At 45.4% G+C, this 12,344-nt stretch overlaps 1 protein-coding gene across 1 annotated transcript in view; it reads right to left on the bottom strand.

Annotated features, from left to right (window-relative positions):
- Positions 1–450: 450 nt before the first annotated feature.
- The window catches only part of GMPS (guanine monphosphate synthase), a gene marked incomplete at its 5' end in the record, with an annotated part of 19,870 nt that continues 7,976 nt past the window's right edge, over positions 451–12,344 (bottom strand). Inside the window, 10 exons of the mRNA XM_010144541.1 lie at positions 451–998; positions 2,542–2,714; positions 3,760–3,890; positions 5,246–5,361; positions 6,425–6,550; positions 7,526–7,641; positions 8,668–8,773; positions 10,267–10,440; positions 11,073–11,224; positions 12,255–12,344. Coding sequence (XP_010142843.1) covers positions 897–998; positions 2,542–2,714; positions 3,760–3,890; positions 5,246–5,361; positions 6,425–6,550; positions 7,526–7,641; positions 8,668–8,773; positions 10,267–10,440; positions 11,073–11,224; positions 12,255–12,344 — 1,286 coding nt within the window. The remainder of the gene's footprint in view (positions 999–2,541; positions 2,715–3,759; positions 3,891–5,245; positions 5,362–6,424; positions 6,551–7,525; positions 7,642–8,667; positions 8,774–10,266; positions 10,441–11,072; positions 11,225–12,254) is intronic.

Here is a 12,344-nt window from a genome sequence, read left to right as displayed (position 1 = left end):
ATAAACTGTCCTCAAGTACAAGGAAGCACATGGGCAGCAGGCCGCGAAGGGACTGGTGAGCAAGGGTCGGTGGCCAGACACGGGATTTGCAGGTCCAGGAGCTCTGGCGCACCAGCTGCCGAACCGCACTCCCACATTTACGGCTCTGGCAGAGGCCCTGGGAGCACACAGAGACACCCCTGCCTGGAACCCGACATAGTTGTGTCCATGCAGCCAGTGCAGAAGATGAGCCGGTGCCCACGTGCCCGTCACCAAGACGCACACCTACCGAGTGATGCAAGCGGGAGCGAGGACAGACGGACAGACAGAGGTAACGTCGTCATAGCATAGCATTGCTCTTCCGGAGCTCCACATTATTGCCATGGGCTGATAGATCAAACGATACAAACAGGCTAAACAGATAAACAGCAGATACACAGTAATTCCACAACTCAACAGTACCCACTACGCCATTTGGCAAAATATTTATTTATAATAAATCCGTTCAAAAGCGGTTGGTCACAAAGAATTAACTTTACATTTTTAGGTGTAACAATGCTTTTGGTAGAATAAACTGTCTCTTTTTACACAGTGTACAAAACCAAAGAGACACTGAAATGACAGTTAACAATAAACACACATGAAAAGGGGAAGAACCTGTAAGACAAAGGCCAAAGCACTAGGAATCTGCCTGCGCACCGGCCACGCGGCCGTGGTTATTTACCCGTACAAATCCTCAGCCCCACGTCGGCATTATCCCCAGCACAGCTCTTAACTGCAGGTCTATGCTCCAGGAGAGGAATCTGATGCGATGTAGCAGCTCCAGTCACTCTTTCACAGTACTGCATGTCAACACTGGGAATGGTTTCTGATATGATTTAGACTGCACACAGTACTTGAATAGAAAACAGAGTTAATTACTCCCACTCCGTAGTTCCTGGTGGCTTTGATGTCAAGTCATACATCACCCGAGAAATCCCAGGAATCTTCTTAATCTCCGCCACCATTTTCAACACAACCTATTGTGGAGGGGGGAAAAAAAAAAATCAGAAAACCCCCTGAAAAACAGACCTGATGAGAACTACCTGAGAAATGCTTAGAAAGGGAGACTGCTGTTCACACCAATCCTGTCACACACCAGAGCGAACCTCTAGCCATTGGCACATTAGCACTAATCAGAACAAAACCAACCCACAACCTCTAACTTCGTGGTACCTGCAGTTCCATCGGGAACGCGCCAATTTTTGGCACAGGTAATAAACCCAGGTGTCGCTCACAGCACACTTCTCTCGATGCAGTAGCTCAAGCTAGGCAGAACACGCGCTGTCACACCTTGCGTGTTACTATCGCTCGTTCTCCAGACTCTCCTCAGACCCTCACCTCCAGCTCAACCACCGAACACACAGCAACAGCCGGAGTGAAACCCCTTCCAAAGCAAAAAAGGGAGCTCTAAAGGCAAAAAAACCACATAAAAAGGCAGCCGAAGGAAGGAGTTCCCCCAAGGGTCATTCTCCAGGGGTCACAACCGACTCCTGTCAGTTAGCAAAAGCATTCCGGATGAGAACTTGCTGATCCTTCCACATTCAGCTTCCTGCAGCCTCCCACAGCTCACACCACCACTCCGGTGACGTGCTGTTTTCCAATGCAAGCATAACGTAAGCGATGCATTGCTCTCCACAGGAAAACACAGGACATTTTTAATCAAATATGATTATCTTCCCTCAAAATACAGGTATTTCCCACAGCCTCTATCATCTTGTTACCACATTATTACCTGGCCTCAAAGCAACCATTTTACTTCGGAAGAATGTGGGGGGTTTGTTTGGGTGGGGGTTTTGGGGTGTTCAGTTGTCTTGTTCGTGAGGTGGTTTTTTTTTCCCAACACAAAAACTTCAAGGTCAAATGAATCCTCATTTTATATAACGGAGCAGCTTACATGGTAACTTAACCACGAATCGTTTCTTTTTAAACAGGCTGCCTTGAAGTAGAAGACGTTGGTTCCACACGATGACTAACAAAGCCCATATGCTGTCAAAGCACGTCTAAAAGAGTCAACTCTGTTCTGCATCTACTCCGCACTCCCAGCAGCACCTGAAACTGGACAGGGAGAAAGTTCCCCAGAAAGACCTGCCTGAACTTGACTCCTAAATCCTTTCAGTGACCCAAACAGAAGCCAGCACTTGGAGATGTTCAACAGCAGGTTCCAGCAGAACCAGAAGTGGCAAATGAAGCACAGCTCTAAGTCAGGACGCTTCCAATTACTATTGCAAAAAATTAATTTCAACATCCCTGGAATGCTGGGGTATCCTTCCTTTTTAACTGATGGTGTTTTGGCTCAGCTCTGCTGGAAAGCTTTGTCATACCCATCTGCCAGCTTCTCATTTTGATACAGTTTTCTCCCAAAACACCACTGTAGCCTTCCTAAGTAATACAATGGAAGAGACAAAAAAATGGCAATAAAATCCAAGTCAAGGCAAACAATCAAGAGAGAGGGAAGAAAGTCAACATGAGTCATCTGCGATACTAGCTCTTGGTGAAAAGAAGCTTGAAAGCCAGTATTACCTCTTCTGGAACCTCATTACCAGGAGTTGCTGCAATACCAGTCATAAAATCGCTTGTAATAAATGTTCGAATAACCACAGATCTTTGACAGGAAGGTTGTTTCTGTAGGGGGTCCCGATCGAAATGCAGCGGTGTCAGTATTATTGGCATCTGGCTAATTTTTCCGGCATAACCTTCAGGAAACAGCAGTACAAAGGGCATTAATGGAGTTTAAAGGCACAAGCACGATGCAAGTTTTACAGAGCTTCCCACAGGTACTTCCAGCTATATCCTACGAGCCACATGGACATCTCTGGGACCTTACACCCCAGAAGATCACACTCAGTGGTGCATACACTAAAACTACTCCAATCGCCGTTTGAAACGATCTTAGCATCTGCAGGCATGCAGAACAAACGCAGATAATCCCCGCTATGCCAGTAATTCGCTGTGAATGCAGTTTTAGACCTACTGTCCTCCCCACGCAGCAGCCACGGGGTTCTGTCTATCCCCATACCTAGCCCCACGTTCTCTAGCATCTCTGGGTCTGACATACTGTGGAGAAAGCTCATGAGTATCCCCGCTGCTGGTGGTCGATAGCAACTCCAAGCAACCATGTCTTTTTTTTTTTTTAAATCTCCTGAAAGCCAGTCCACAGATCCCTAATTTCCCTCTGCAAAAGATCGAAGAGATGAGACCGAGGTGCGTGGCAGCCGCAGAGCTGGTCTAACACCGATGCAGCCTCTGACCCTCTGCTAGCACCGGCCTGAGCTGTTGGTATGAGGAGTGTTGTTCACTAAACTCAGGTCTTATTTTTGGGAGCAATTCACTCACACAAAACCAAGTGTCACCAAAAGTTCGCAAGACATCTGCAGTGTTAAACACAACCAAGAGCGTTATCCTCAGCCTTCTGAGGCTATTTCGGTACAAACGATGGGAAGGCAGCCTCGCGAACAGAGCCTGTATCTGCAGAAAGATATCTCCTTTGTAACTGGATTCACACACAAGAGAGGCCAGTCTGCTCCCCACACACACCACATCTTCCAATGGATTTCAGTAAAAAATACAAATAAAAATGACTGAACCTCAGAAGGACTTGCCCATCATCCCATTAGTTTATCACTTCTTTGGAGCTATTTGAAGTTGTAGGTTTTGACAGCACTGCTGTAACTACACCCAGGGAGGTCTGCAGGCATCTTGAAACAAGAGTCTAATTATGGGATAAGGCAAAGCACCTACCAGACTCCCTGAGAATGTTGTGAGCCTCAAAATCAGCTTGACGTAAAGTGCTGAGGACTCCTGTCGTCAGGAAAGTGGGGGTGACGTCTGTGGGGGGTTCTTTGACCGGCGGACCGAACACGTACACGACTCTAGAGGACAAGCAGGACAGTAGAACACCACAGTTTGCATACAGGGAATAAACCAGATTGCGTAAAGATTAGTACTGCAGGGAGAAAATAAAACTAGGGGAAAAAGCATCCCTAACAAAACTAATTAGTAAGTGCTTACAATTTCTATCTTTTCTCCTAACAGGAAACCACCAAAAAATGACCATTGAAAAGTAAAGCTTATTGTTAATGAAGAGCTGTGTTTTCAGCACAGGGCACTACCACTGCAATTTATAACTCTACATACACATCTGAAAATATCTTCTGAATCCAAACTGGTCACATCAGCTCTGTCTTCTGCATCTCATTTTGTCTTACACGTTGCAGAACAAAAAGCCAAGTATAACATTGTCTGACTGGCCTCAGACAAGGATTTACTATGACGTAGTCACACAAGTTACTGAGTTTGTAGATACAAACCAGAACACTTGTCTACAATCCAAAACAGAAAACCACGCAAGCTTTACATGCTGTGATTTGTTTGTTGTATGAAGCCTGCGAGTGCAGATCGGCAGCAGACCAATGATTTCAGGGCACCCCTCAAACTACCAGCTTCAACAGCCCTACAAACAGCAGCGGAAGATCCTGAAAACAAGCCCTGGTAGCACAGAACGTTGAGATGTGGAGCACTCCGAGGGTAGTATTACATCCACAGAGCTTAAAGACGACAGCGATGCTGTCAGTCCAGCACATACCGTGAAACTGCACACGCGCTCCTGATTTGGTGTGCCTTTTGTTCCCTCTGCACCGAGTTTAGAGAAGCACCTTGCAATTCAAGAGCTCGCCTTTAAGAATAACACCTCTTCCAGGAGGTGGCACTTCGGTGACAAAATTAAGTTTTGCTATAGGCAATTACCAGCAGTTTCAGCAGAAAGCCTGCAGCCAGGAAAGGAGGAGATGCCTTCTCCAGGACTGAGCGAAGACCTAAGCAGCTTCAGCTGCTAGAGGAGTTATGGAATCAAGCAGCTAGAAAGTACCTATTCACAAGAGAGCTCAATTAAGATGAAATCGCTGAGCTTCGCAGCTGTCCTATGTGACAACAGAACTGACAGTCCCCCATGAACCCCCTTTTTGACACCACACCTCATTGGCAGGCTCAGAATCTCTCAAAAGAGATGTTGCGTAAGTTACACTGGATGTTGTCTAATCAAGTGCTTAAAAATGGATAGGCCATCGATTTCTTCAAGTTAGTAACTCCAGAAATAAACCTATGTGTTGTGTATTGTAACCACTGTATGATACGCCTGCCCAACATACAAAAATTCTACCCTAGATTAAACAGGAGAAGCTTGTGCGTGATCAAGAAGATAATTAAAAACAGAATTCAGAATTCTTACCTGTTTATGTTGTGGCACATGCGTGGTATGAGCCTGGCAAGGAACATGAGAGACTCCCAATGTGGAGCATCTTTACTAGAGATCCCACAAACATAGCTGTACGAACGACAGTCACCCTGTCAATTAAAAACCCAATAATATCAATAACAGAACGTAAACTTTGCTGCCAGAGTAGTTCACAACACTTCCCTGTTCACCATGGAGGCTCCAGGACCGTATTTTGTGCCAGCATTTAGCAGACACTAAGCTGGTGAAATCCGTTTGCTGAGAGACAGCAAGTGAATGAGAAAACACCCAGTACGGCGACAGACCTCCCGTGAGCTCAGAGCGGCAAGCAACAGCGAAGATTCAGAACAGAAAGGTTCAGATAAGGTGCCCAGAGCACAAGGACCGATTGTGTACTGGTATTTTCATGCCACCATCCAAGGAAGCCCAGAACTCTGTTGCTTAAAAGAGCAACAAGAGCTGCCTGCAGAGAGCTCCAGACTTGAGGCACAAGGTGAAGCAGCTGATAACACGAGAGGTAATTCAATACCGACACAGCAAGGAAAGGTACTTTACAGCTCCTCAGCCAGATCTTCCCAGTGACCATACGATTCCATGAGAATGGCAGCTCAGCATTTCTATTTGGTTGGTATTTGTTGGCCCACAGAAAGGACCAGAGCACTAGGGAAGGAGCGCAAGGGAAGAAACGCTACACCAGGGCTCAGCTGCAGGCGTTTCCACACCCTGACCAGCTCTGGCTCCTTCCTCTCACGGGCAAGGAACCAGCATGATTCCAAACATACAGCAAAGGGCAACGTGTGGGTTCAAATGCAGGAAGCAGGGGCTTTGAGCAGCTCAGTCTGGGAGCCCTGGGCCTTAAAGGGGGCAACAGGCTCCCAACAGAGGTCTAAGAGATCACGGGTGTCAGGAATAAACTGCCCGTGAGTGACCAGCATTATTCAACCTTAACAACACCCTCTCAAATACAACAACTGGCATTCCCTCGAGTGCCTGTTCAGACACCCTGGCACCTTTGCACCGCACCGGCTCTGCCAAGTGACGGTACAACAGGCTGCGCGGGCACTAGAAGTTCTTGAGTCAAGCCCTTTATTTTCACTCTTACAGCACTCCACTGCAGCCTGCCACACCACTGGGAAGCACCTTTCGGAACACCCCTCAATGGCACCCGCTTACCTGCACTCCCACAGTCTTGATGGGTAACAAGAAGGCATTCAGTGAATGTAGGCTTGTAATCTGCATCAGCTTCTCCTGGTCTTCTTCAGTCGTACACGCCTTGACCCTCTGCAGCAAAGTATGGGGCTGTGCAACGATACAGAAAGAAAAGATTAATTCAATACAGCCCCCAGCACTCAAACAGAACTTACACAGAACTTGCAAATAAAATTAATAAATATTACTTAAGCCGTTTGCTTAAATTTAGTCCAATTTACCCCCAGAACTATTTAGAGGATATTTTTTATTTAACAACCAAATTTTAGCGAGAGCTATTTCATTGTACTAGTCTGTCTGTTTTAGGCTGAAGGTCTCTGAGGCTGTAGGTGAAGCTCTTTTCTGACATGCATTTGCTCTTTCAGAGTTATACTTTTCTTTTTTGACGTTTATTTCAGACACAGAACAAGGTGGAATCCTGTCACGCTACACTACAATTCAGTATGTTTTAAAGGAAAAGCAGGTGTAAATACTCACCCTTCAGTATTTATCAAAAAAGCTTTGGAAGCTGTTTTGAACTCACAACTTAGAGCAGGCACCTGCTAAGGCTCTTCACCCCCTGCAGCTCAGTTCGAGTGAGCTCACAGAAATCACAAAGGTCATAACAGTCAAGAGACTGTGAACTTAAACATCACCGATTAAAAACTTCACGCTTTTGTTCAGGAGGTCTGGCACATGTTCCTCGCTCCTGCACTTTCATTCAGACTTCCAGCGATTGTTACGGTATGCACTTCTAGGAAGTTACAATTAGTTCAGGGAGGGAATTCCTGACACTACACGATTTGGAGTATCCCCAGAAATCTGATCTGCACGAAGTTTGGCTAAAACAAAATTTATTTGCTGTGTGAAAGGTTTATAAACTCCATTTTCCAGAAACTGGTCCACACTTGCACCCGCCATGGCGTGAAAAATCCTACCACCCTGTACCAAAGGGCTTCCAGTGAGTCGTCCTGGAACGCATTACTAGAGAGCACAAACAAGTAGTTTTGAACCTTCAGCAGCTCAAGCCTCCTTGAGGCCACTGATCCTACTGTTACACATCCCAGAATTTAGCACTTTCATTACCTTCTTAACACTTGCGGAAAAGTCTGCAACTATTTTCAGAATGTTGTTTGTTTCGGGAAAGTCTTTGCACACGTAAGGTTCTTCAGCACATATCACCCTGATTGCTAGACCAGGACCTGCAACAGGGAATTGAAAAAACATCGTCCTAAATAACAGGAGAGCTGGTTTTCACCTCAAAGTGAGACAGCACCTGGAAGAGCAGGTCAGTCACTGAGCACAAAACGCTTTGCCGTTGTACCTCGACTTTCATTACCTTTACACTCTATGAGACAAAAAAACCACCCCACAAGCAGTTTATTCTAGTTCCGTTTGGTGCGTGTAAGCATCATCTACTCACACCTTAAACTGCCTAGTTGTTAAAGCAGCAGTTAGTGGTGAGGAAGGTGGTGGATGGCAAGGCAAAGGGAACGGGAACCTCCTCCTCCTCCCTTTGCTGGGCAACCACGATGAACGAGCTGGTGATACACACAGCAGAGTCTCCTCTGTTTATAAAGACCCCGACAGCCATTTGACCTTCTAGCGACTTCATACAAAAGCCCCTGTAATTTGTTGGAAATGCTGGAGACAACGTCTCCCTCCTCACGTGCTGCTGGTGCACAAGCACAGCAGCCCACACACTCTGCCAGCAACTACTACACCCTGCAGGACAAGGGACAGAAAGACAGACCCCCCCAGGGATGTGGGCTTTGCTGTTTTCTGCACTTCGATGCGTTCTGCTGGACAACTGCTGACGCTTTCCGTGCAATCTAAGGGGCATCTGCTGCTTGGAAAATGAGAGGCAGGCAGATATAGGGCATTTTTCCACGTCAGACACATTTGACAGCCCAGCAAACATTCAGCTGCACTTCACCAGTAATTCTCGCTTTGGCTTTTACAACTAAAAAGAAACAAAACGCAGCTAAAAGCAAACTCAACCGTAAAACCTCTCCTTTAATCACTTTACATAATAAAGCTGCTCTCAAATGTTCTTTTCCTGAAGAAAAATCCTGGTTAAGTAGTAATGAATAAACCCATCATTTTTCCTTCCTCTTTAAAGGTAAGTTTTATGCTCCAACACAAATTTCTTCTACATGTTCAGCGTATTCTTAACGGTAACTGTGTGACCCATAGTCCTTCACAAAGTAGTACAGACCAGCTCATACCTGGGAAGGGATGCCTTGAAACCAGCTCTTCAGGAAGACCAAGTTCTCTCCCTAGCACTCGCACTTCGTCTTTGTGGAAGTCTTTCAGCGGTTCTATTACTTTACCCTTAATAAAAGAAAAAGCAGTTTACACTCCAGCTCATATATTCAAACAAAAAACCTCAAATGTTGAGGTTGCAGCAGGCAAATGGGCTTTTCACAGCATCAGCTACCACCTCGTGCATAAGCACCGGAAAGAAAAGCCCACGTGAAGGTGGGCTTTGTAAAAACACTTGCAGGACAGAGGTTAAGGAAGTTTAAGCTTGTGCCAGAAGTACCAATGGCTCAGGCAGTGCAGATATAGATGTAGGTCAAACCTGCTCTGCCTTCTGAAATTTAGACCTTTCTCCTCTTCCCTGGGTGCTCAAACCAGTCTAAAAGCCTTGAAACTACTTTGTACAGAAGGTGTGGGTCAGTGGTTGGGCACTTACTAATAAATGAGCACCTTCCAACAGGGTTATCATGTGATCAGGTGTCCTCATAACAGAGAGCTTTCCATTCAGATGGTAAGTAATGTCAAAAGGCAGAACAGGGTCATCTCCTACATTTGCTTCAGATGCTGAGAGTTAAGAGCTCTGCACGAGAAAGGTATTCAAAAGCTTTTCTGGACTTTGGACCAAACAGATCAATTGGGAGTACAATCAAACGGACAGGACTCAGGCTGCTGCATTTGTGTCATCTTCTCCTCATCATCATCCATAGATGTCCACACTGGGTCATTTCAGAAAGACTTGGGAGTTCTTGAATTGACAACTGGCAAATAGATCGTGTGCCACCAGTGTCCTGCTGAGCAGGTTACTAGTAATATGATGCACACGTTGTGTAAGAACAGAACTAACTCCTCCCTGTAGGTACCTGAAGGGCCTATCCCTAGATTCCAGCCCACTGGAATGTATTATTTCCATGCTCTCTCAAGGGAGAGGAGAACACTACACTTGCAGTGCCAAATGTTAGTAGAGAAGGAGAATTCTGGCCCTTCTCTCAACAAGAGACGATTATCTTTTCACTACAGCACATCAGCCCTTTTGCCTGAATCGATCATGAGCCAGATCCAGACTAGTGGTACCTGAAGGTTACCCACTGCCTAGTGTTCAGAACAAGATGCAACAGAAGGATTAAGTGACCTGTTACATCATGAATTCCAGCCGAACCAGAATAAAGCTGTCCAAGAAGTCTTTAACTACTCTCCTGCTAAAGGCATTTGGTATTATTGTTCTGCTTCCGTACTAGGACGCAGGTTTGGTCTGAGGGTTAGTGTGTGGAAAGAGCTGGCAGCTGAGAACTCCATCGTTCCCACTGAGTGAATGAATTCACATTCACTCTGGTGACATTTTCCTCAGTATCCAACGCTGGACAATCACAAACTACTTTGGGCATGTAGCAAATAGAAAGAAGCGTAACAAATTTCAACCTATTACAATAGAATCTGAAGGGCCTCGTCAGTGCAGGGTCCCATCGGCATGGGACAGCTACACCAGCAAAACAGAGGTTGTTCATTCTTGATAGGCAGCTGCACATCTGAGAGAACCAGGATACACCAGTATCCTCACTTTTATTTACCTCTTCTCTTAATTTTCGAATCAGCTCTGTGTCATTGTGATGAGTTTTGATGACTTCAGCTTTGCCACTTGCAACAAGGGAAGCGCTTTCAATGAGATCAGGTCTGAGGGTACCCTGAGCAAGAAAGACCTCTTCGGGTTTCAGATTCATTTCTCCAATAACTTCATTGGCAATCTGTAAGATGGACAGAAAAAAGAAAAACATTCCAATCTACTTTTTTGGTTGTCCGAGGACTAAAGACAACGGATTGCCCAACAAATGCTACCGAGCTGCAAAAGCACTAACCAACAGGAAGCCTAACTATGACACTAGTCCACTGCTGAAACAGCCCTATAATCCCCTGTTTTGTGGAACAAAAGATGGAAAAAATATCTTCAGACTACAGGAACATCACTGCCTGTTAGAGGTTCTACTCTCCCTGTATGACAACCCTGTGGACTGACAGTGTAAAGGGCTCATCACCCTCAGAGCACCAGGAGCACACCCCAGCCCAGGTTAGTCGTGCACCTTCCAAGAACACACCCCATGGGAGCTATGCAACAGAAACAAACAGCCAACCACCACAGCCCCTCTATCTAACCACAATGGTGGACCTGGTACAACGCCTGTGAACCAAGATGTGACCACTGATGGACTGCCAAAGGTTTTAGGCTTAGGGTAGCGTACCAATGGCTTCTCAGGTCATCCACAACTTAAGGCCACTGATGCCACCGAGTGACAGTGCTTTAGAATGACTCAGTCTGACATAGAAAATGTATCGAGAAATCATATAATTAAAAAACCCAGCTAATATTGATAGACTTTACCTTAACAAAGGTATCTCCAATAATTTTTCTTTTCTCTTCAGGACTTGTAGTCATATTTAAGGTCTTGCTAATTCTTTTACGTGGGGTTCTGTCCTCGTCTGAGATGGGCAGAGTAGTTGTACCGTTGTAGAATGAATGAGCTGCATTCACCACTGCACGAAATCAAAGGAAGTTTTTAGCAAAGCCAGTAAAGATTTTTATGCAAGGTTGCAAAACAGTAAGTTTCACTCTATTGCTTTAAAAAACAAACCCAAAAGTCATTCCAGTCCTTTGACTAAAGTGCATTAAATAGGGCTGTTCAATACCTCAAGAATTAATTGCTACGAAAGCATTTCATTGCTTTTATTAACCTGTGCCAGAGGGCAATTTTTTTCACATTAGGAGACCAGGCAACCATGTGAAAGTTCAGTTCTTGTTTCCCCTCTTAGATTATAATTTACTTGCTTTATTTAAAGAGCTTACAGGATGGCATTTCCCAATGGCCTTTCAGCAACCAAAATTAAATGACGTACTGTTTACTGATGCTACATTATACCTCTTAATTCAGAGAGGCTCTCAGCGCGGAGATTCGCTGGGGGCCCTCTGGCATCTCTCACCAGCACTGAGCTCCATGACCTACATCATCAGCCGTGACAAGGAACCATCTGCACTCTCCTCATTTATTGCTTCTCAACAAGCTACTCCAAAAACCACTAAAATGCACCAATTTAGAAGCCAGGAAAGAAAAAAAAAAACCTCAAACGAGTAATTTTGACTGTAATAGTATTCAATCACCTAAATGAGCTCATGGTTTAAAAAGAAAGATCCAGGACAAGAAATAAAGCCCCAGTGGAGGACAGTTAACCAAGGTACTGAAGAAAACCACAGTCAGTGAGCATGGCTGACAAGGGTTACTCTGCCATCAGCAGGCAATGACCGAGGACACGTCCACCGCCCCGCTGCACCCCAGCAGCGGACAGCACACGTCAGCAGCTCACTGTAGGCCCCAGTCAGATCAGTAAAGGCTTAATATTCCAGTCCGAAATTCTGCAAATCGGCCTAGGTGGTTCCAAACCAGCAACCAGGCTTTGGCAGGCAGAGGCTGAGAACTGTGAAGATCAACTCAAATTAATGAAGCAAAACATTTCAGGAGACTGGCCACGTCTTTAGTAGTATCAGGCATATTTAACCAAATTATGGTACCTTTAACTTGAATTCCAAGTTTTTTGAGTGCCTCCTCCACAGACTGACTCTCTCTTTTGCGCATAAAACCATTATCTATGTGTACAGCTA

The sequence above is a fragment of the Buceros rhinoceros genome, unplaced genomic scaffold (assembly GCF_000710305.1).
Source record: "Buceros rhinoceros silvestris isolate BGI_N320 unplaced genomic scaffold, ASM71030v1 scaffold12351, whole genome shotgun sequence".
NCBI lineage: Eukaryota > Metazoa > Chordata > Aves > Bucerotiformes > Bucerotidae > Buceros > Buceros rhinoceros.
The sequence above is the reverse complement of the archived record's forward strand: the minus strand, read 5'-3'. Positions and strand labels throughout refer to the sequence as shown.